A 24,937-nucleotide genomic window follows, 5' to 3' on the forward strand; every position below is an offset into this window, starting at 1 on the left:
TCCATTGTGAAATTCAAGCACTAGTAGAAATCCAAAAAATGTTCGTGTCGAGTTTTGGACATTTCAAAGCACTTTTCCTGTACATTCTTATTTTACTACCGCAATGCAGAATAGCAAGAAAACACGATCATATGCTTGCGCCAGAAATACATCCCAATTGTGTCCAATGTTCTGACACACAGCAAGGCTGTTACAAGATATAAAGGAGTCTAGCTATAAGCTAGCTGAAATCTGTTTACTGTGTTCTTCACGGCATAGTGTAGAAGGGTTTGATGGTATTTCAAACAAGTGTTTTGGGATCATAGTTTATGCTGTATTTATGGTTTGAATCATAATTAGCAATTACAGCAATCACAAAGTATATCCCCCATCCACTGCCCAAACTCTCATGAATAATGTTGGGCGAATACATACATTGAATGGGAATTAAAGTGATTTTTATTTAAAAAAAAAAAAAAAAAAAAATCAAGTTGTGATTTCAATAGTTTTACTATAAAACTCCCAAATCAGACCATTTTCCCCAATCACGTTTATTCAAAAATAAAGTTTAAAAAGCCATAAACATTTTTTTTCAAATGGCTGGAACTAACAAAAGCCATTTGTAGAATTCGGCTACACATTCAGCAGAAGCCAAACTTTCAACCACAGTCATCACAAGCCAAAGTGAATTACTGCATTGGAATCTAAATTATTAAAGGGAACATATCTCATTCAACTGAGGTGGGGTAGATATCAATCATAGTTGTCATAACCTGAGAACAAAAAAAGCATTGTGCACGACACTGAAAACAAAGGCACAAAAACACCTCAAAACTAAAGATGTTTATACAATGATGGCATCATAAAAGTGCAAATAACATGATCCTCCTTCCACAATTGGCGACAATGAAGAGAGACCAACTCTTCAGATGTTGGCACATGAAATAGGTCTTCCAATACTGTATAAAGCATTCAAGTTAAAGTTACATTATGTCAGAAAGTGCTTCAATTGAATAAGCTCATTCCAACAGCATGCTAAAACCTGCCAGTGACCAAGAATGTACATTTCTACAAAGGGTAATATATTAGTGCGCCAAGAAGATGGCTGGTAGAGTCGTAGTGAAGGAGGGCCTTACGTAGGAGTAAAGCCAGGACTGCTGACTTCAGCGGCGGGACTAGCCAGACACTCGTTGGACCGCAGACTTGCCAAAGACCTGAAACTGTTGACGGATGTGAGAGAGCCGCACAGTCCGCGGAGAGACGGTGACTGCTCTTTTCCTGCATGTAAAATGATTAAGTCAAAAAACAGGATCTTAATTTTATCTTAACTCCTTCAGTGCAAATAACCAGCAATAGACGTCCAATCTCGAATGTGAATTGGCCAGCCATGGGAATATGCTAACAAACCTACCAAATACTAGCCCTTCTCAAAAAAATTGCAAATTGTGATGAAGTTCATTATTTTCTGTAATGTACTGATTAACATTAGACTTTCATATATTTTAGATTCATTACACATAACTGAAGTATTTCGGGCCTTTTATTATTTTAATATTGATGATTTTGGCAAAAAAAAAAAAAAAAAAGAAAAACTAAAAATCCCTTTCCCCAAAAAATTGCATATTTCATCCGACCAATACAAAAAAATGTTTTTTAACACAAAAAAAGTCAGCCTTCCTATTAATTATATCAGCTATGCACTCAATACTTGGTCGGGAATCCTTTTGCAGAAATGACTGCTTCAATGCGGTGTGGCATGGAGGCAATCAGCCTGTGGCACTGCTGAAGTGTTATAGAGGCCCAGGATGCTTCGATAGCCGCCTTAAGCTCATCCACAGTGTTGGGTCTGGTGTCTCTCAACTTCCTCTTCACAATATCCCAAAGATTCTCTATGGGGTTCAGGTCAGGAGAGTTGGCAGGCCAATTGAGAACAGTCATGCCATGGTCAGTTAACGATTTTCCAGTGGTTTTGGCACTGTGAGCAGGTGCCAGGTCGTGCTGAAAAATGAAATCTTCATCTCCATAAAGCTTTTCAGTAGATGGAAGCATGAAGTGCTCCAAAATCTCCTGATAGCTAGCCGCATCGACTCTGCCCTTGATAAAACAGAGTAAACCAACATCAGCAGCTGACATGGCACCCCAGACCATCACTGACTGTGGGTAGTTGACACTGGACATCAGGCATTTTGGCATTTCCTTCTCCCCAGTCTTCCTCCAAACTCTGGCACCTTGATTTCCGAATGACATGTAAAATTTGCTTTAATCTGAAAAAAGTACTTTGGACCACTGAGCAACAGTCCAGTGCTGCTTCTCTGTAGCCCAGGTCAGGCGCTTCTGCCGCTGTTTCAGGTGCAATAGTGGCTTGACCTGGGGATTGCGGCACCTGTAGCCCATTTCCAGCACACGCCTGTGCACTGTGGCTCTGGATGTTTCTACTCCAGACTCAGTCCACTGTTTCTGCAGGCCCCCCAAGGTCTGGAATCGGCCCTTCTCCACAATCTTTCTCAGGGTGCGGTCACCTCTTCTGGTTTTGCAGCGTTTCCTGCCACACTTTTTCCTTCCCACAGACTTCCCACTGAGGTGCCTTGATACAGCACTCTGGGAACAGCCTATTCGCTCAGAAATTTCTTTCTGTGTCTTAGCCTCTTGCTTGAGGGTCTCAATGATGGCCTTCTGGACAGCAGTCAGGACGGCAGTCTTGCCCATGATTGCGGTTTTGAGTAATGAACCAGGCTGGGAGTTTGTAAAAGCCTCAGGAATCTTTCGCAGGGGTTTTGAGTTAATTCGTTGATTCAGATGATTAGCTTAGTAGCTTCTTTAGAGTACCTTTTCATGATATGCTAATTTTTTGATATGGGAATTTTTGGTTTTTCTTGACTTTTTTGCCAAAATCATCAATATTAAAACAATAAAAGGCTTGAACTACTTCAGTTGTGTGTAATCAATCTAAAATATATGAAAGTTTAATGTTTATCAGTACATTACTGAAAATAATGAACTTTATCAATATCAAAATTTACAATAGGCTATATTTTTTTAGAAGGACCAGTATGAGTAGTGAAATGCACATGACTGAAATAGAAATAGAAAAAAGGACATTTTTGGGAGTGGGGTAACACTGTATTATTGCAAACTGATGGCAAATGACTAGAGATGTCCCGATGACGTCATTTTCAAAGTATCGGAATCGACAAAAAAATATCGGCCATGCCTTTTTTTAATATATATATATTTTTAATTAAATCGTTTTCTAATTGTATTTAACGTTACAGACATAATATGTTACACTTATCCAGAGTCTTTAGTTTAGGCTTAAGGTAGGGTTATCAAATTTATCCCAATAACTGCGGTAATTAATTTTTTAAAAAATGTATCACGTTAAAGTATTTAACGCAATTAATGCATGCGCTGCACGACCCACTCACGCAGTGTCGCGCTCCAACTGTAATGGTGCCGTTTTGCCTATATAGAGAGCTAAAAGGCAGCGTAGAACGAGTAGAGTGAATTTGGGCAGCCTTTGGAGCCTTATTTTGATTGGCTAAAGCCTTACAATCCCTCTCCCTACGATTAGAAATATCATGAGAAGCAATGTGGGGAAGCAAGGTAGCAATTGATCTTTTTCTTAACACCTTATGTTATTTCCCAACGTAGAGAAGATATATCAATTGGTAGCACTACGCACAGTCATGGTTCCACTTCCCATCATGCATTTGGGCATGGCCTTCAGTATCATTTACTGAAAGCTCAACAAATACACTAGATGGCAATATTTAGTCACAATATACAAAGTCACAAGTCTTTCTATCCGTGGATCCCTCTCACAGAAAGAATGTTAATAATGTAACTGCCATCTTGAGGATTTATTGTCATAATAAACAAATACAGTACTTATGTACTGTATGTTGAATGTATATATTCGTCCGAGTTTTATTCATTTTTTTCTTAATGCATTGCCAAAATGTATATGATAGGGAAAAATTATCGGGAATGATTGGAATTAAATCGGGAGCAAAAAAAAGCAATCGGATCGGGAAATATGGGGATCGGCAGATACTCAAACTAAAACGATCGGGATCGGATCGGGAGCAAAAAAACATGATCGGAACAACCCTACAAATGACATATTTGGCTAATCAATTGAGGCTTGCTCTGACCATCTAATCTGAATGGGAAAATATTAACTTTATTGTGGGCCAGACATTTAATCATTTCGTTACAGTAGCGAACGTGGTTGAGCAGGTCGCTTGTGCACACTTGTTATGTCCTTGTACAAAACACTTCACCCAACTTGCCAGTGTGAAAGTAGTGTATGAGTGTATGGTTTGTAATGATCAGAAGGGCCGATGGCACAAATTGGCTGCCTTGCTTCTGTTAGTCTGCAAAAGTAGCTTATCACCACCAGAAGTGGGTAGTATCGCGTTACATTTACTCCGTTACACTTACTTGAGTTTTTGACAAAGATATACTTCTTAAGAGTGGTTTTACCACGTAATACTTTTTACTTAAATAGATTTGTGAAGAAGAAACACTACTCTTACTATGCTACTTCGGCCCCATGAGACTCCTTACATTTTCCTGTGTATTCTACATATTGACTATATTTTTGCCAGCGATACAGCCAGTGGCTGACTTGGTTTCACCAATGAAACGTCGCAACAATTACCACATGATACCAATCAGAAATAACAATGGTTTTCTACACTAGGGGGAGCTCATGCTCTTTAGACGGGTGATATTTATAGTGTTGTTCTGGTCGGAATTTGATTATTTTTGTGTCATCTTTTTGGCCTAACATGATAATGGAATAGATTATAGTACAGTATGACAATTACAGTTCATATAGATGAAGTTGTACTGAGAAAAGAAATATACCACTTTTTTTTTTAATCTGACATTGTAAACAGTTACTCACAATGTTGCTCATTACTTGAGTATTCAAAGAATAGTTTTTTACTTGCAATTGAATAAATGTTTGGATGACTACTTTTACTTTAGTAATGTTATATAGAAGTAACACTACTCTTACTTGAGTAAAATTCTCGGCTACTCTACCCACTTCTGATCACCACCTTGTGGGGAATGTATGAATAATAATATAAAATGTCTTTGAGTGTCCTGAAAAGTGCTATATAATTTTTCTTAAATGGTTAAACGAAAGAAAAATGAAAACATTATGAAAGAAGGACAGCTAAGAACATACTATGGAATAAAAACAAACTATTGGAGGAAAAAAAAATTGAATTCATGTTGTAAAATTAAGTCAGTGCTTCTACTAGTGTGAAGGCCATCATTAGACCTAACGCTACTGGTCAAGACATATTGGCTTGAGAGGGAAGAGTTGGGATGTGTACCTTGGCGTGGCCAGTGTGGTTTGGCCTCCAGTGTTAGCACATGTGACGGTTCGAGGGACATCTGTGATAGGCTCATGTCAGTAGGTAGATTGTGGAGGCTCTTGCTGCACAAAAAACAAAAATCGCACGATAGTGCAAATGGAGACAAAGGTTGTGGTCATTTTTTTGTTCATTTTTGACATAAAAATGTATTCAGACACCTAAGACCTGTTTACAATATTAAAAAAAACATATTTCTCCCATGCGTACCATTACTAGACTCTACTAAATAAAATGAAAAATTTTAAACCGAAGCAACATTTTTTTTTATAACTATTGGTAGTTATTAACTGGTTCAAGGAGAAATTTGTTCTGAAATTAGACTCCTCAGAAGTCACCCAGCTTTAGTTGTTCCACTGTATCAAACACTCTAATAAATTGTTTGGTCTCACTGCACTACAGTATACCAAAAATCCCTTGACATACTTTTCCCACTTTCCTGGGCTCTTCCTGTACAACAGCGTGTCCAAGGCAACAGCGTTGGCATCCAAGGCGTCAGGAGACGGCCACTGATTAGTCAAGTGGACTGTCAGATCCTGTCGCGACCGCAAGTCATTGTTCTTCAACACTGTCCTGCACACATGAGAGACATCCTTATTCACCCAAAAAGTTTGGCCTCGACTGACACTGTCAACATGGTCTTCATTCAATACATTATAGTGTATGTGCAGTGCAACTGCAGCAAATCACATGTATAGCTGTTTCTAATAGTTTGCTCCTCTCATGTAGCCAAAAAAGTAATTCCAACAAAGGCATGGTGTGAAAATTAAATTGTTAATTGTTTTTAAAAAAATGTGTGGGCATCATTCTTAAATAGCCAATAGAATCTCACTGTCTATAAATACAATACAATACGTGTGTGATAATTAATCCTACATAATTATCCTCATACAGTACAGTGAGTGGGATAAGCCTTATCAGTCTTTGACTTGAACATGTCCGCCCCTTAGTCCTATTACATTACAATGAATGTGACTTAATTTGCATTTAATCACAGGGCGAGTGCTCCGTCAGCTCCTAGAGTCGTGACACGTCTTCAATGGACGGATTTAGGAGCCTACATTGAATTTGTTTTTCACACAAGAGAATGACAGCTTTTCGTTAATTCAATAGTTTAACTTGGTAGACGTGGACACTACAAATAAGCCCCACAAACTCACAGCTGATCCTGCAGTTCCAAAATGATCAACTCCAGCTGTTCTTTTTCCAGCGTGTGCGACAGGTGCATGTCAACCAGACTCTGCTCAAGAGCTTTGTGGTGTGATGACGCCTCCGCCAATTGCGCCTCACGCAGACGCACCAGCTCCTCAAGGTAGGCCTGACATGAAAACAAAAGAGAAGAAAGCCATTAGGATTTTGTTCATGGTTGTAAAAAAATGTCCTACTACATAAACTGGTATGAAAAAGTATCTGAACCTTTTGGAATTTCTTAATTGCTCTATAAAATCACCATCAAATGTGATCTGATCTTTGTCAAAATCACACAGATGTAAAAACAGTGTCTGCTTTAACTAAAACCACCCAAGCATTTATAGGTTTTCAAATTTTAATGAGGATAGCATACAATGACAAAAGGGAAAAATAAGTAAGTGAACCCTCTGCCTAAGGAGACTTAAAGAGCAATTGAAACCAATTTTTACCAAACAATTTAAGTCAGGTGTGTGCCCAATCACTGATGAGTGGTTTAAAGCTGCCCACTATAAAACACACACCTGGTAAGAATTGTCTTGATGCATTGTCTAACGTGCATCATGGCTCAGTCAAAAGAGCTGTCTGAAGACCTGCGAACTAAGATTGTTGATTTGTATAAAGCTGGGAAAAGATACAAAATCATCGCTAAAAGTCTGGATGTTCATCAATCGAAAGTCAGAGAAGTTGTCTACAAATGGAGAGAGTTTGGCACTGTTGCTTTTCCCCCCAAGGGGTGGCCATCCACCAAAGAAGATGCCAAGAGTTCAGTGTACAATACTCTGAGAGGTAAAAAAAAGAACCCTAGAGTGTCTGCTAAAGAAATCACTGGCACAGTCCAATATCTCTGTGCACAAATCAACTATATGTAAAACTATGGCCAAGAATACTCTTCATGGGAGGACTCCACGGAGCAAGCCATTGCTGTCAAAAAAAAAAAAAAAAAAAAATGTTTAATGTTCACAAAAAAACACTTGGACACTCCACAGAAGTTTGGGCAAAATATTTTGTGGACAGATGAAAACAAAGTTGAATTATTTGGGAGTAACACACAACGTCATGTCACTTGTGGACGAAAAATGGAACAGCTCACCAACATTTACCTCATCCCCACCGTGAAGCATTGTGGAGGGAGCGTCATGATTTGGGGCTTTTTTGCTTCCTCAGGGCCTGGACAACTTGCAATCATTAATGGAAGAATGAATTCAAAAGTTTATCAGGATGTTTTGCAGGAAAACCCGAGGCCTTCTGTCAGACAGTTGAAGCCAAAAAGAGGATGGATGCTGCAACAAGACAATGATCCCAAACACAGTAGTAAATCAACTTCAGAATGGTTTCAGAAGAACAAAATACCCATTCATTTAGTGGCCAAGTCAAAGTCCAGACTTCAATCCCATTGAGAAGCTGTGGCATGATCTAAAGACAGCGATTCATGCCAGACATCCCAGGAATCTGACTGAACTACAGCAGTTTTGTAGAGAAGAATGGGCAAAGATTAGTCGATGTGCCAGACTGATCTGCAGCTATAGGAAGCGTCTGGTTGAGGTTATTGCTGCCAAATGGGGGCGCCACAAAATATTAAATGTGATGCTCCACTTACTTATTTTTAACCCCTTTTTTCATTGTTTGCATTCTATCCTCATCAAAATCAGAAAACCTATAAATGTTTGGGTGGTTTTAGTTAAAGCAGACACTGTTTTTTCATCTGTGTGATTTTGACAAAGATCTGATCACATTTGATGGGGGTTTTATGCAGAAATGTGAGAAATTCCAAAAGGTTCCGATACTTTTTCATACCACTGTACACCATTCATGTTGTTCATCTATGCTTGAGCACACCTTCTGCTCCATCGCCATTCGATATTTTTGCTCAAAGCGCTTGCACTTGCTGACCAAGTTGCTCTGCTCAGTAAAGATGGAGGCAGCTGTGGCCTTCTTGTCCGGGGTGCTGCTGTTGCTACCGCTGCTGCCCAGTGTGCGCATCTCCTCCTCGTCGCTGCTGATGCTGTCGGCGCTGCAACAAGGAGGAGCGATGCCCGTACCCGGTCAGAGCATATCTAACAACACGGAGTGCCATGGCTGACTTATATACCTCTGAGTGAACTTCAAGTAAGGCGTGTAGTCAATGACCGAGGGGCCGCCGACATCGAGACCCTCACCTTTCAGACAAAAGCTATGGAGAGGGAACAGGTTGTTGAGGTCATTTAGGGCAGCATCACGGGAATTACGGCAGTCTTTTGTCCTGCCTCACTCTCTAACATATGAATTCTGAGCCTGAACATAATAAAATGTGGTTCAAACTATCATGTTATCAACCTGCAGCATACATAGGGACTCTGATGACCTTATTTCCAGGTTTGGTTGTGTTATATTCGCAATGGTAGCCAGCAGAGTGTAAGATTGCCCAAATGAAATATTTTGTACTGATGTTTTGTTATTGTCAAACCCAGAAAGAAACATTCAATTCAAAACTAATATATACAACCATACCTATATCAGTCCTGACTTTCACCTTCCTGTCCTATCAATGATTACGTGTATCACCTCCCTACATAGTATTAGAGGGATTTTTGTCATGTACAAGGCAAGACAGTCTAGTCTTGTGTGGTTTCAATTGGATTTCCACTCTGGTCCAATCTGAATCGACATCACAGCACGCGAGGCTTTTTACACACTAAGAAGTTTTAAGAAGGTGTTGTACAGTCCAATGAAGAGGCTGCTGTAGGAGACTCATTTGCACTTTTTTTCAGTATCCTGCTATGGTTTGTACAACGTAAAGTCTCGTTTGAAGTGCAAAAGAACACCCAAGCAAACTTTGCACATAGCCTCTGACTTGCTGTCTTTTGAAAGGACTTTTAGCGTTTGTTCTCTTTTCAAAAACAAGTATTATACACAACAATACGCCATCTAGCCTTAGATTTTTACCACAAAAACATTCACAACGCATTGATACTAGAATTGTCCGATAATGATGTTTTAACCAATATCCCGATATTGTCCAACTCCAAAAATCCAATACCGATATATGCAGTTGTGGACTTAATATATTATGGCTAATTGAGGAAAAGCGGCATGGAAAATGAATGAATTGTGATGTCTAGGCCAAATGGTCTGCTCACATAACAAATCCCAAGCGTCTTAGTTTGGAGACATCTAATGGTCAATAAGCATTACTGCTGTGCTAGGATGTGACCAGCCCTTGTACAAAGGCAGAAGGCTTCTGCATTCACCTTGAAGACAACATATTGGCCCAAAACCGATAATGACAAACAGATGTCGATATTAACCGATATCATTTTAAAATGCTTTTATAGGTCGATATTATTGGCTACCTGATAAAATCAGACAACTCTTTAAAAAAAATGTATATATATATATATATATATATATATATATATATATGTATATATATTAGGGCCGTCAAAATTATCGCGTTAACGGGCGTTAATGAATTTTTTAAATTAATCACGTTAAAATATTTGACGCAATTAACGCACTAGGCCCGCTCAGACAGATTTAAATGTCAGTACAGTGAAAGGCCAACTTGTTAATTGTGTTTTATGGAGTTTTTCCGCCCTCTGCTGGCGCTTGGGTGTGACCTGCATATGTTATGTGGTCTAATGTCGCCCTCTGCTGGCGATTCAGTGCAGCTGATTATTTGGGTTTCAGCGCGCTTTTCTGACGTGATTATATGTCGACGCGAACTCACACTAATAGACAGTGCTATTCAGACCAGCTGACGTCCGCATCCAGTATTCAGTGGCAGTTCTCATAGCCCCATCACACTGTTTGTGTCTAATACATGCATCGCTTGTGAGTTATATTCCTCCTTTGTTTATATTCATGAGCATTAGATAGTTCTTGATGATGTGTATTTGAATTTGTTCACATATATGGTGAAATGCAGTTACATTGTTAGATGCTTGTGAGCTAATTGGCTAGTGCTACTGCTCAAATGGACACGTGTGTGTACATTTTATGTTATTTTGTGATTTATGCAAGTTATTGACACATTGCCTTGTTATTTTCAGTTTTACAAAAATACAAGAAACGTGCTCCTGTCAAAAAGAGATGACGTCAGTAAAGCCCATGCAACTTTGCCACACCGTCTGATTTCTTTTTGGAACTTATGTTCGCTATCTGTCAATTTGTGTACTCACACACATTGAGGACAGAATAGGGCTACTAGTTTATTTTTTGATTGAAAATTTTACAAATTTTATTAAAACGAAAACATTAAGAGGCGTTTTAATATAACATTTCTATAACTTGTACTAATATTCATCTTTTAAGAACTACAAGTCTTTCTATCCATGGATCACTTTAACAGAATGTTAATAATGTTAATGCCATCTTGTTGATTTATTGTTATAATAAACAAATACAGTCCTTATGTACCGTATGTTGAATGTATATATCCATCTTGTCTTATCTTTCCATTCCAACAATAATTTACAGAAAAATATGGCATATTTTATAGATGGTTTGAATTGCGATTAATTGCGATTAATTACGATTAATTAATTTTTAAGCTGTAATTGACTCGATTAAAAATTTTAATCGTTTGACAGCCCTAATATATATATATATATATATATATATATATATATATATATATATATATATATATATATATATATATATATATCGCTTAATGTGCAGTGTTGTTGTAGTTACTTTTGAAAAGTAAAGAGTTTTCTTTTCTGAAAAAGTAGTTACTAGTTACTTTGGGTTACACATTATTAGAAAAGACTGACATTGCGACTATTGCAATAGCGATACCAGTAAGAACCGCCTTACTCTGTCAGACTGTCTCTGATTGGGTTGCCCTAACACAGAGGTGGGCAAACCAGTCCTCAAGGGCCGCAGTAGGTCCTGGTCTTTTTTAAAACTGATCCAGCACAATCAGTTTAACCAATGAGAGGTCCGGGGAAACGTGAAACACCTGACTGCAATCAACTGATTGCACTTGTAAGACACCAGATTGGTGAAAAGCTGTCCTCTTGATGGTTTGCAACAAAAACCCGCACTCACTGCGGCCCTTTGTGGAAGTTTGCCCACCCCTGCCATAACATCTTGCCCATGTTAGCCAATTAACAACTTCTTCTAGGATGTTCTGTGTTCTTTTATAGACCCTACCCACCGACGTCACAAAACCACGTGCTCGCTGTATGGTTCTGCCCACTTGTCCGTCATTTTGTCTCTGTATTAGCATTGGTTTCAATTGATCGAGGAATTTAAAATGCATTTCATGGAAGACCCGGTGCTTTCTGATGCCGTAAACTCACTGGATGTGTTGCATAAAAGGCGTTATGTGGAAAAGCTTCGTTCTATACAGTCGCCAGATCCATATTTGATGCCCAAATCGATGTTTTTCAACCCACTGTCTTCGCCCTGTCTGCCTGACATCTGCTACGCTGATATTTACAATTATCTTGTCCACACAAAATCAGCCTATTCTCACGAAAATTTGAAAAACTTTAAGAGCTTGGAGGCTTATAAATACTTCGTTGCTGGTTGGGTGAAACAGGTCCTCGTCCACGAAAATTCGGCAGGAATCTATCTTGTGCTTGGAAAGGTGAGTTACGAAATTTTCAATTCAAAATCTTTTGTTATTGCTAACATCCACTGTCAAGTCTAATGTATTTCATGTCGTTTGTCAATGGAGTTAAGGCTTTTAATGTTTATATGGTTTAGCGATAGCACTCTCACTACATACATACGTGTATGTTGTCGGCGATTAGCCTAGCAGTGATCTTAATTGTGGTTATTTTTCAGCCCAAAACCCTCTAAGTATATCTTAAATGCATCTTACTGGATATAAAATGACTACTACATAGTCTGTGGTGATTTTTTGGTGCCCAGTTTTCACGTCAAATTGCAGCCATCCATTTCGCTCTCCTCTTTGGATCCCTCGGAATACGGTAAAACTTCAAGTCTCTCCTTCCATCTTCTCTGTTAGTGCAACCAACAGCCACACACGCCTTCACCATTTTGATTATCAATGTTAAGGAACAGAAAAACACGCCGTAAATAGGAGGAATGTACGTAGCCGTAACAGGTTAACACTATGTTTTGACGGACAATTGGGCGGTACCATTCAGGAGAGCGGAGTTGTGACATCACGTGGGTAGGGTCTATAGCAGGGGTCTCCAAACCGGTCCTCGAGGGCTGCTGTGGGTCCTGGTTTTTGTTCATACCGATCAACCACAGACCTTTTAACCAATGCGGTTTGTACTAAAACAAGCAGCAACTGACTGCAATCAACTGATTACACTTATAAAACACCAGATTGGTGAAAAGGTGTGGTCTTGTTTTGTTGGAGTGAAATCCTGCACCCACTGCGGCCCTATGTGGAATTGTTTGGAGACCACTGTTTTAGAGTGAGAAGAACCATGTGGACTCCGAGGCTAGTATCAGAGCACAAAGCTGTCAACAGAGAATACCACGGAGAGCAGCGGAGACGTCTGTAAAATGACAGGAAGACTCACGCGCCATGGCACTGCAGGAGACTTTTCACTTGGATCACGTAACATAAATAACTTGGGAAACACTCGTAGGCTACAATAACTATAAGGTCTTTGGGTTCTTCCCCAAAGAAATATAGGTTACCGTTTGACAGTTGTACAAAACAAATTAAGCAGACGGCAGCCAGTACCTGAAGTCGATTGTGTTGAGTCCAATGAGCGTGTCGGCCAAAAGCGCCGCCTCCTCCCCCAGCATGATTGCCCCGTCCTCATAATACCTCCTGCAGTCATGTTTGCAAACATGATTGATTCTCATTTGCAACGCACACAAACTCAGTTGACTGCTAGAAATGAGTTCAGCTATGTGCTAACACCTACTCTTTACAACATTAGATAAAAATCCACAATCACATGTAATATACAATAGAAAAATTTTTTAGAACAATAAAAAAAAGTACATTTACTGTTAAATGGATACCTTTCCGACAGTGTGGAAAAAAATATATTTCCTAATGAAGTGCCCGGTGTATGATTGTGTACTTAGAGTGCACATTACACACTCAAACCTGGTAATTTTAAGGTCCCTTAGCGCAGTTGAGATGTACTCAGACAATCTCTTCTCCATCAGTACCACCCGGATCCAAGCTCGACCCTGGTGAGACAAATATATAAAGATTTATAATTATGAAAAAATAAATTCATAACTATTATGATAATAAAGTTATTAAAATTCAGTTATAATCTTACAAGAAAAAAATGTTACGTGATAATGAAAAAGTAAGTATTAAACGTTTCATGTATGAGATTACATTACAGTATCTTTTTTACTCTCTCAGTGTGGCCTTTCTACTCTTTGACAAGCTTTCACGTTGACTCATTGATTTATTTCTCATGTGATACCACTGTGGAAAAAAAAGGTCTGCTGTCCATTTGCTCAGTCGCAAGACTGTTCCCCATTTTTGTTTTCGACAATTCCCCTCTTAATTCCACTTTCATGCATGCATGCATGTTCCTGCTATGGCAACCAAAATGTTGAACTATATAATGTGCTGACATCCAAAAAACTAGATAATGAAATGAAACCTTTGCAAGTGATAAACATGCAAAAAAAAACAACAAAAAAAACCCACAGAAACCAGAAAAGGGCACCATATACGCCAATTGCTTAGCAGCCAGACATCACAAAAATAATAAGTACTTGTTGTTTAACTAGCCTATTAGGCTTTTTTCTTAAAATTTAGTCTTTAAATTACTAACTGTTGAGAAAAAAAATGTGTTGCATTAATAACTTAATAACTATAAACATCCAACAAAAAAGTTTCATTTTATTTATTTATTTTTTTTTTTTTTTGTCCATTTAATAATCCACTCCTTCAGTATGGCTGCCAAAAGTACCTTAAGGAGGGTGCTTAATAAGGGTCTTTCCCACTTTTTTTATGTAACAATCAAAACTAAATATGTAACACACAAATATCAAATACTTTAACTTGAATGTAAAAATAGACATTAGAGGAGTTTAAAAACATTATTTTTGAGACGCGAGGACAAGCGTTTCCCAACAGAATCCTCTCTTTTAGTAGTTGAACCATTATTTCTGCTTTTTGTGAGGGTTTACGCCAGTGCTTTTCAAATATTTTCTGTTACGCCCCCCCGAGGAAGATGGAAATGTTTCGCACACCCCCAACTCTCTGCCGCCACTGTAAGTAGTACCATTTGTCTCTAAAATTATTATTATAAGGACACCTCTGCATAACATTGTGTCCTTTTTTATATTAATGGAAAAAAGTTATATAGATCAACTTATAATAAAGTATAACTCTATTAAAATTGTTTTGTTCGTAACAGAAAAGACTTAAAGCGCATCAATTCGCCTGAATAAAAAAAAAGTCACATCCTACCTGTAAAAATACACATTTACGTTTGAATTACATTAAAACATTTAAACACACATTTTTTTGACAAATTGATACTGAAAAATAAAATTTAATCAAATCAATCAATAATAATAAATTCAAATTGATTAGCAACATTCTTACAAAGACAATATGCCAACAATTTAACAGAAAAAAAAAACAAAAATAGAACAAAAACGACAGTGTCATTGGATAGAAAGGCATTATCAGCTCCTTTGCTATGGTGTGGGGTTATTTTGCAATGAGCATGCTAACAGTGCTCGCTGGTTTACTGATGTAACACTGACAAAGAGGGACGATCGTTGGCAATATTCGGTGAAAAATAATCAAGCGCCTTATCAATGTGATCGGGGTCTAATGTCTTTAACTGAGAATTGATTTGGCTTCCCGCTGTCTGCTGCAAACATTTTTAGACACAGTAAACAGACTGGTCTTTCCTCGTCTCCTACTGTATTACAAGTCAAAGCCAAAAAACGTCCAGCTATTCATATCTCCAGCGCTCTTTGCTGTGTGCTCTTGTTTGGTTCAAAAATACTGCGCACACTCGAGCGCCACTGCCACCCACTAAGTGGGTGTGCAAGTACAATTTAATCTAGTACGGCAAAAAAGTATGTTCCCCTAAGTCACATGAGCCACACCCGGCATGGCTCGGCACCCCTCACTATTTGAGATGTACTGATTTACATAATCTGACGTGAAGCTCGCTGCCTCAGTTTTGAATAACTCAAAAGTAGTCTTAAAACACCTAATTATAGGCCCTTTTAGGCTCCAAGTCACCTTAGCTTTGGACGACCGCACATTCTCCATACTTTCGATGCTTCGGATGCAATTGTGAGATACTTTGCCACAGGCGGCTTTGATGAAGTCCCAGAAACTTCGATGACTCTCGTAGCCAAACCAATTCGTCTGACCTGAGAAAAGAAAACCCAAAATGGAGAATTTGTACAAATGTGTTTTCATTGTCACATCATGTTTCGGAGTATTTTATTTTTTTACCTTTCAGACGATGGTTGAGTATATGTTCTAGAATGGACACAAAGTTAACCAACTCTGGAGACGAGTCATCCATGGTCTCAAAACAGGAGCGGTCTAGGAGAGTCTTCACTGAAAACCTGGATGCAAAGTGACTTTTTATACTTTCATACACAAAATTTCATTTAAAAAAACATAGGTTCATTAGAGAATAAATTGCCCCCAAGTATAAATGTAAGTCTTAATGCTGTTTATGTAAACTGTATTTGTGTTAAATCAGCTTAAATAGGCTTAACCTCACCTTCAATTCTAATGAGCAAAAGTGCTACAGAAATTGGACAGAAGGTGGCTTTTGTCTCAGTCACACAGCTGGTGTCTGTCCTTCCCAACCGCGACCCGAGATGGTCTAATCAGGTTGCACCTAATTAGGAGGGAGATTTAATGGACTAGACTGCATTTTGTGTGTGCGTGTGTGCATAAGTTGTTTGGAGACCTTTTACATCATCCAGATGATCTGACTCCCTCTCTTCCGTTGCTTAGTAGCAGTGTTTGCGATGCTCCCAAACACACTCACAAATGTGATTTTGTTTCCACTGACACCACAATTTCCTTCAACATGCAACAAATGTTATTGTTGTACTAATATTTTAAAGGGATTCTCTATTTTTAAGACAAGTAATTCTTAAAACATAAATGTTAGTATGAGTTATAATAATTTGATATTAAAACCCCTCTTAATGTTTTTGTTTTAATAAAGTTTGTAAAATTATTTTAAGTGATAGGTCGCCATTCTTGTTACGTCGCAGTGCGTGACGTCACTGGCCCCGAATGCCGAAATTCCAGCTTGTCACTCGTTGGCTTTCCCAACATGTCGTCAGTTCTACCCTTCCTATTTGAACCAGATCTCAAAAGTGAAGAGCAGGACAGCACTGTCGGTCGTTCACAAGACGAGTTTCAGGGAAAAATGCGTGCAGCAAATACCTGATAAGACAAAAGTTGGGCAAAACTGGTAATGCGAGAGAGTCCTGTTGGGAACACCAGTTGGGAGCAAGAGTGCATCCTGTTGGGATTCGGGAACTCCGTTTTTATTAGCAGATATTCAAGGTAAGCACATTGCATTTTCAAACGTTTTCCCAATATAATTATGTAGATTGTTAGCATCCAGAGCTGTCGTGTGCTTTACATACAGTACAGGCCAAAGAGCACACCTTGTGTAATCCAGGTCTTGAACATTGTAACGCGTGGTAGCTAGGATACGTGTATAAAAGAGAGAACCTTCCACTTATGCACATTTATTCACAAAAAATATTTCCACCTTGACCACTCTTCACTCGGGAGCTCAGCAGTACGCAAACACGCATTCCCTGATGAAGTCCAACATTGTTGTAAGGTCCACGTCAGAGTCACTGTCGTCACTGTAGCGTGCCATAGTGCTTTAATTATTTAGTATGATTTGGGGAAAACTCCCACGAAGAATAGTCAACAAAAAAAGATAGCAATACTAATCCAAATCCGCGTTTTTTACTCACTCGAAGATCCAGGAATTAGACAGATCCCATGGCAATATCGCAGCCGCGATTAGGCCGTTGATTCCACAAAATAGACTGATCCAAAAAGCCGCTGTGGGACCGACGGATAAAAATAAATGGACAGATCCAAAACCATTATTGCAGACGCGATGGGACCCTTACTTGACTGAGGATCCAGGAAAAATGTTCGGGCGCCAGTTGTAGCGCGTGGTGGGTAGGATACATGCATACAGGGACCAAAAAGGGGGAGAGGCTTCCACTTATGCACATTTATTCACTAAAAATATTAATTCCACCTTGACCACTCACTTCACTCCCCTTTTTTCCATTTGACTGGAAATTGCATCCAAAAGCAGCAGATTGTGGCATTTTACTTCGCGAGTTTAGGCAGCAATAAGCAATTGTTGAACACGCTACACATTCAGAAAGATACCAATTACGTCATCACTGCGAGCCCGCAAACCATGGCGCCAACTAACGGTCAAAATATGGACTAAATATTACAAAATATTGCCTTTGATTTAACAGCTTGTGTTTCTAACAACATATTTTAGTACAAGAGAACAACTGTGGGGTTTATTAGAGCTTACATGTATTTAAATCAGAGGATCACTTTAAGTAGACTTGCAACGATGCGGCTCTAAAATGACGTAATCACTATCAGGGTGAACTAAGAGATAATGTGCCAATGCTGCACAAAATGTACTTTTCAAGATTTAGTTTCCAACGGGTGGTCGCCCTATCCAAGATGGCTACGCACGCCGCCCTTCCGAAGATAATGGTATACGTCGTCCAATCATCTTTCTGCTGTGAATTTAAATGAGTTTATAACGAGCAGACGTCCGATCCATTTGAAGTGGGAGGGGTGGCAGGGAATGAACGAACTTTCATTTGCTGGCACCCTCCCACTTCGAATGGATTTGAAGTCTAGATCCACCAATGGTCAACAATGAGTGAAGCAGTCCCTGATCAAGCCATGATAGAAATTACTTTACATTCAAGTGAGTATGCAGTAATTCAGTAATAATATACAGTGGCGAGAACAAGTATTTGATACACTGCCAATGGGAAAACCCATTGGCAGTGTATCAAATACTTGTTCTCCCCACTGTATGTGGCGGAAAACACCGACAAGGCCGAAAAAGCAGTTTCTACTCTTGCACCTCTCTTTAAAATAAACTGTATTTAAGTCAAAAGAACTGTTACGTTTGATAGAAAAATATGTCTATATGCTGCAATAGCAGATTCATGGCGCATTAAGCCCCCGAACTATTTTTAATTTGTCTGTTTTACCCTGGAAACCCCCGTTTACAGACATCGCGCAACCGCTTTTGTTTTAACCCAGCCCTAAAAGGAAGGTAAGTAATTTTTTAAATAAAATAAAATTATTCACTCGCGTATTTTAAACTTTTGAACAAATTACATCACAATTTTAAAAAAAAAAGGTGTCTGTAAATAAGTCACGGATACCTACCTCATAACTATTGCTTATGCACTCTGGTGACTTGAAGTTCGGCTCTGAGACCCCCAATTTGGCTGTGGTGGCTACCACTACCACCACAATTAGTGTTTCAAGATTTAGTTAATTATTTATGTGATTTTTTTTTGGACATGTATTTTCTAATGGGTGCACACTTGAGTTAATATTTGTCTGAATTAGGCCTGAACGATATATCGTTTAAACATCGCCATCGCGATGTGCGCATGCGCAATAGTCCCATCGCAAGGACGTGCGATAGTTTTTTCATTTCATTTTTTTAAATCCACAAACGTTTGTTTTGCGCAAGGAGCGAGAAGGAGAGTGAACAGTCTCTCATTCTCTCCAGCTCGCAGTCATCGGCTCCTCCCCCTCCCCTGCTAGAGCGGAGTGGAGGGAGGAGGGGCCGAACAGCAGAGCGGAGGGAGGAGGGGCCGTTTTCAAAGTGAAAGCAAGCAATCAAGCAGCACGTTGAATAGGGAAGACTGTCTCCAAAAGGAGTTTTGGAAGTATTTTGGCTATCGACAAGAATATAAGGAACAAAAAACAGCCCTGTTGACAGTGCCTCGCCATGGTTGCCTCAACAAGAAGTAATCCGTCGAACATGTGGGACCATTTAAAACGCAGGTATCTATGCATTCCTGCTACGAGCTTCCCATCAGAGGCTTTTTAGTACAGGTGGGAACATTGTTACGTGCCAACGTTGTTGTCTCAAGCCTGCAATGGTGGATAAACTAGTAGTCTTGGCCAAAAACCTATGAGACCCAGTTGAGAATTGCTGAGCAAGGAAGGTGGACGGTATGCAGACAAATACATAAACTTGGGAGTTAAAATGGCTCTGTTATTCATCAGTTATTTGCTGTTATTCAGTTCAATTATTTACAAGTTCAATTGAGTTTCTGTTTCTTTTATATTTAAATTAACTGTAAATCGTATTTTTCAAATAACTATAGTACAGCTGCACATAAAGTTTTGATACTTAATATTTTTTAAATATTTTTACAACTTTGTTGCAGTTTTGCAGTTCTATATTGTTATATTTTGTGTAAACAACTCAGGGGACTAATGCACTTGCACTTTTATTTGACAGATTTAATATTTAAGTTCAAATATGTTGACAACTTTATTGTTTTACTGAGGTTCTTATTTATTGTTATAGTTTGTGAACAACTCTTATTTGTCATATTTAATATTTTTGTTCAAATATGTTTACAACTTTGTTGTTATTTTACCGAAGTTGTTATTTATTGTTATATTTTGTCAAAAACTCAGGGGACGAATGCACCTGCTCTTTTATTTGTCATTTAATGTATTTGCTGCTGTTGAAGTGTCAAATATTGTGTTCAAGAAATTATCTATTTTGTGCAGACATGGCTTCCTGGATCCTGAAGGTAAAGTAATTTCAAAATAAGAGAAAACAGTGTTTTACCATGCATAACTTTAATCAACAGTCAAATGTAATGGCAGAGGCATTCCTACAAGTGTCAGGAAATAACAGAACAGATGTGTGTGAAGGCACAATTACAGGACTTGCAGAACAAGCCCACAGTCAACCACAACAAGGGGGGCAGACGCTCCCTTTTGTCTCAAAAGGCGGGAAAACAACCCGGCTGTCCCGCATACTGAGAGGGACCACCCGGAGATAAAGAGAGAAGACCCCGCCATCCTGCAGGGGAATTTAAACCAATCAGAGCAAGCTAAGAATAATTGCAGATATCACATAGCCAATCAATAGTTGATAGGAACATGTATTTGCATATTGTGTAGTATGAATCATTCTTGGGCAACTCGGGGTGTGTGCTTCTCCTGATAGACACAGGGAAGTACGAGGCTGTACTGAGAGGGACCTGAGACCCGAGTGCTGTATTAGATTTACTTGTTAGGAATAAATCCACTCGTGTGTGAAAATGCCGGCTTCCTGACGCCTTTCTTTTCAGAACGAATACGCGTAATTGTTGGAAGAGTGTTTGGTGATAAGGTAAAACTTATATAACACTAAAACGGAGTCAGGTAATTATTGCGTAATATTTTAAGGTATGAATTATTCCCAACAATCCCTTCATAATAATACAGCAATCTTAATCATTCACAAATGAAACGGTATTATATGAATACACTGTGGTCACGGTGTGTCATGCAAAGTATTTCCAAACAGCTATTCAAGTCATCTAGTGAATATTTCTTTAAAAAAAATTTTTTTTTTTTTTTTTACTATCGCAATATAATATCGCAATATATTGCACACCTAAAAAAAATCGCAACAATAGTTTTTTCCAATATCGTTCAGGCCTAGTCTGAATGCTTATTATATTTTCTTTGCCAATTTGAGGTAACGACCACAGCTGTGTAAGATCCGGCACCTACCATTCTGAAGGGGGGTTATTTAAGTTGATTCAATTATGATTGTTTGGAGTAAAGTTTTCACTGTGTTTAAATGCACATTAGTTATTGTTTGAATATGTATATATTTTCCATCTGTTGTTGTTTTATTAAATTGACAATGTTTGGTTAATTTGTCATACCTCCTTCAGGTGGTCGTTAGTCGAGTCCGCCCTGATTTAAACGGCCACAGAGATGTGTCTGGCGTCGAGGTCAGTTTGGTTGAAGCCTTTTTGTTATGTTGGCCACTTTTATGTTGGGCCCAAGGTTTGTGTTAAACTGTTTGTTTTGTGACTTTATTAAATGGAATTTTTACCTAAGTTGAAACACCACTGTCCGCGTGTATGTTTGGTCCACTACATTGGCCAAACTTCAAAATTGTCTTATATGCATGTGTGATACATCATTGAAGCTTAAAATCCCAATTTTCTGGGAAGGAAAATTTTGAACAGGAGGGCATTTTTATAAAGAAAATAAATAAATAAAATTAAACAGCAAAACCCAAACTAGAGGCGAGAGCACGCGAGAGCAAAATGAAAGATTTTAACGAGATATTATCCCGTACTTACCTTGTTTCGATCCAAAAACTCCATGTAACATGTATCACCGAGTGTCAAGACGCAGCTTTGAATGGCCACAGCCGGATTTTTGGGGGGATTTTATGTGTGAAACATGGTGATATAACAAGGGTCGTGATGCAGAAATCGCAGACAACAAGGAGTGGTTGAGATTTTCTTTTTCACATAGTTACCCTTTTAAACGTTAATTTTCCCTTTTTCTTGGAACGATTATTTATCATGTAATATATCGGGGAAAATGCGACAGTAACAAATAAAATACAATTAAGCGATAGTTATGAGGTAGACAGCCGTGACTTTTTACAGACGTCAAACTTTTCATTGTGATGTCATTTGTTTAAAATTTTAAAATATGCGAGTGAATATTTTTTTTAAAGTCTTTTTTTTTTAAACTAGATATTAGACATCGATTAATGATTCTAAGCTAAAAATGACACATTTTGAATAATAAATATAATTACTTACCTTTTTTTTTCATAGCTAGGTTGAAACCAATGCGGTTGCGCGACGTCTGTAAATGGGGGGTTTTCAGGGTAAAACGGACAAATTAAAAATAGTTCAGAGGCTTAGTGCACCATGAATCCGCTACGGCAGCATATAGACATATTGTTCTGTCAAACACAACAGTTCTTTTGGCTTAAAATACAGCAGTTTGTTTTAAAGAGGGGTGCAAGAGCAGAGCTTTTTCAGTCTTGTCTGTGTTTTCCGCCATACATATATATATATATATAAAAATTTTTCCAATAAACATGGTATTGGTACAGTAACAACATCGGCCAATACCATACAGCCCGGGTGTTAGAATCGGTATTAGGAGCCAAAAAATCATCTCGGTGCAACACAACTTAGAAAACGAAAACCTGGAATAAAATGAGTTAAACTGATGAATGCACTGTACATCCATCTGTTTGTTTTCTCAAGTGTTTATGAATGCACTGTACATCCATCTGTTTGTTTTCTCAAGTGTTTATTCTCATTCAAGTCACAGGTGAGCTGTAGCCTCGCGCATACTACCAATTAGTCCATCCATCCATTTTCTGAGAGGGATTATAGGGCTAGAATTAAATCGCTATCAAATTAATAATCATCCACCTATTTTCTGTAGCACTAGTCCTCATTAGTTTCACATTGATCTGGAGCCTATCCCATCTGATAATGGGTGAGCCATCCCAAGGTACATGATTAGACAAATAACCATTAATAGTTCAAGCGAATTAACCAAAATGTGTATGCTGATTGAATCAGAATCTTGAATACCCAGAGAAAATCTACTAGAGCAGGGTGAAAATCCAAAAATGCAGACCCGTTCCAGTTTTGCAACAGTGATTCAAACCCAAATCTTCAGACTGTGAGGAAGACGTGCTGACCACTGATCACATCATGTGTCACATGCTGCTGACTACCTAGGTTTACAGTTTACACAACAGAATTATCTATCAAAGCAATATCTAGAAATCACAAATAGGTAACAAGAACTCCATAAATGTGGAGTTTGGAGAAATCAAATTAGGTGTGTTGATAGTGGTAAAAAGTGTCAATCTCAGACGGTGTTTTGATTGCAACATGACGATGAGGATGATGGTCATGATAGCTACCCACCGGCACACGGTGAGCAGGTTCCTCCTCTCGACCGCCGCGCTCCTGGTCCCTGCCCGCTTGCGGTTGATGTGCAGCCCCGCACCGAGGGATGCCATGTCCGGCTTGAGGCCAGCTTGCAAGCCCGCCTGCCTCCCTGCCTTCTTGCAGGAGGCCAGCTTCTCTCCAGAGACACACTTGTCTTACCTACGTCACAAAGCATGGACGAAGGGGGGCTTGGCCCGGAAGTGGCATCAAGTTACACTTGAGAGCGACGACGCCATTTCCGGTGAGGACTTTCAGCATCAGATCTCTGTAAGGTAAGCTGTGATATCTACCTTTCCTCCAAGCCTAAAAATATATTATTACATGACTTTGACAATTAAAAATGTATAAGTTTTATATCGTCCGCATCTGTGAATACAATTTCAATGTTGTCTTGCTTTTTTTTTTTGTAAAGAGCAACTCAAAATGTTTAATACATTTACATGCGCGCCTTTATTTTATTACTTACAACTGAGATTGGTATTTTGGCACCAGTTGGACTCGTATCTATGTTCTGTTTTGTTCTGAACCCAGTCTTTACTGTTAAGGCGGTTGTCCTCAAACGCCCCTCAAGCTGGAGATGATGATGATAATTGTGACACTCGTTGGAAACCCTAGTGAGAATAATTCATACTCTTCGGTGTCTTCGCCTTCATTTGTTGTGCCTGAGAGTCACGGCCACTGACATTTGTGTGGCACGTCTCACGGCAACAATCACCTAAAGAAAAAAAAAAAAGACATCAGTGTCAGCGACAGAGCACGTTCTGTGGGAGGGCGCAAAAAAACGCTTGCGCACTTTGATAGTTGCGTGCGCGCGCACATTTATGAACTCACTGAAGGACAACCACTTAAAAATAAAAACTAGTTGCACTATGGCAGCTGTTTTAGGGGATTTTGACTGGTGCTTTAAAACACACAGATTTATCATTTCAATCGGGTCAATTTCAAAACAAAATGAAAATTGCTAAAGTAATTCCAATACACAAAAATGACAGTAAGCACAGTTACACAAATTATAGACCAATATCACTATTACCACAATTTTCTAAAATCTTGGAAAAACTATTTACCTGCCGATTTAATAATTTTCTTGATAAACACAACATAATTAACCAGGGCCAGTATGGGTTTAGAACAAAAACAACCACTTCAATGACAATTACAGATGCAGTAGAAGAAATCACAAATGCATTGGATGAAAAAAAACATGCTGTTGGAATTTTTATTGATCTAAAGAAAGCTTTTGACACAATTGATCACACAATTTTACTCAAGAAACTACATCTGTATGGTATCAGGGGGGTTGCTGGGGAGTGGTTGAGAAGTTATTTAACAGGAAGGGTACAATATGTGAAAATGGGGAAATGGTCTTTAGAATATCTCAGTATCTCTCATGGGGTTCCTCAGGGGTCCGTTTTGGGACCAAAATTATTTAATATTCATCT

General features: G+C 38.8%; 2 protein-coding genes across 2 annotated transcripts in view; one reads left to right on the forward strand and one right to left on the reverse strand.

Annotated features, from left to right (window-relative positions):
* Positions 1 to 483: 483 nt before the first annotated feature.
* Positions 484 to 23,690, reverse strand: rundc3b (RUN domain containing 3b). The gene is made up of 11 exons (XM_057833951.1): positions 23,472 to 23,690; positions 15,934 to 16,049; positions 15,715 to 15,848; positions 13,591 to 13,676; positions 13,216 to 13,305; positions 8,650 to 8,730; positions 8,397 to 8,571; positions 6,530 to 6,687; positions 5,796 to 5,942; positions 5,331 to 5,434; positions 484 to 1,257 (listed from the first exon to the last, which is right to left on the reverse strand). Exons 1-11 carry the CDS (start codon positions 23,564 to 23,566, stop codon positions 1,112 to 1,114), a joined length of 1,332 nt encoding a protein of 443 aa, XP_057689934.1. The 5' UTR covers positions 23,567 to 23,690; the 3' UTR covers positions 484 to 1,111.
* The window catches only part of LOC130914593 (ATP-dependent translocase ABCB1-like), a 48,379-nt gene continuing 47,091 nt past the window's right edge, over positions 23,650 to 24,937 (forward strand). Inside the window, exon 1 of the mRNA XM_057833944.1 lies at positions 23,650 to 23,767. The gene's annotated coding sequence lies outside the window, so the exon portion shown is untranslated. The remainder of the gene's footprint in view (positions 23,768 to 24,937) is intronic.

This window comes from Corythoichthys intestinalis, chromosome 4 (assembly GCF_030265065.1).
Source record: "Corythoichthys intestinalis isolate RoL2023-P3 chromosome 4, ASM3026506v1, whole genome shotgun sequence".
Classification (NCBI taxonomy): domain Eukaryota; kingdom Metazoa; phylum Chordata; class Actinopteri; order Syngnathiformes; family Syngnathidae; genus Corythoichthys; species Corythoichthys intestinalis.

Coding starts and splice junctions, on each gene's coding strand:
- rundc3b (XM_057833951.1), bottom strand. CDS start 23,566: ATGGCATCCCTCGGTGCGGGGCTGCACATCAACCGCAAGCGGGCAGGG. Junction 15,849..15,933: donor ACTCAACCATCGTCTGAAAG/GTAAAAAAATAA, acceptor TTCTTTTCTCAG/GTCAGACGAATTGGTTTGGC. Junction 5,435..5,795: donor AGCCCAGGAAAGTGGGAAAA/GTATGTCAAGGG, acceptor TTTTTTGTGCAG/CAAGAGCCTCCACAATCTAC.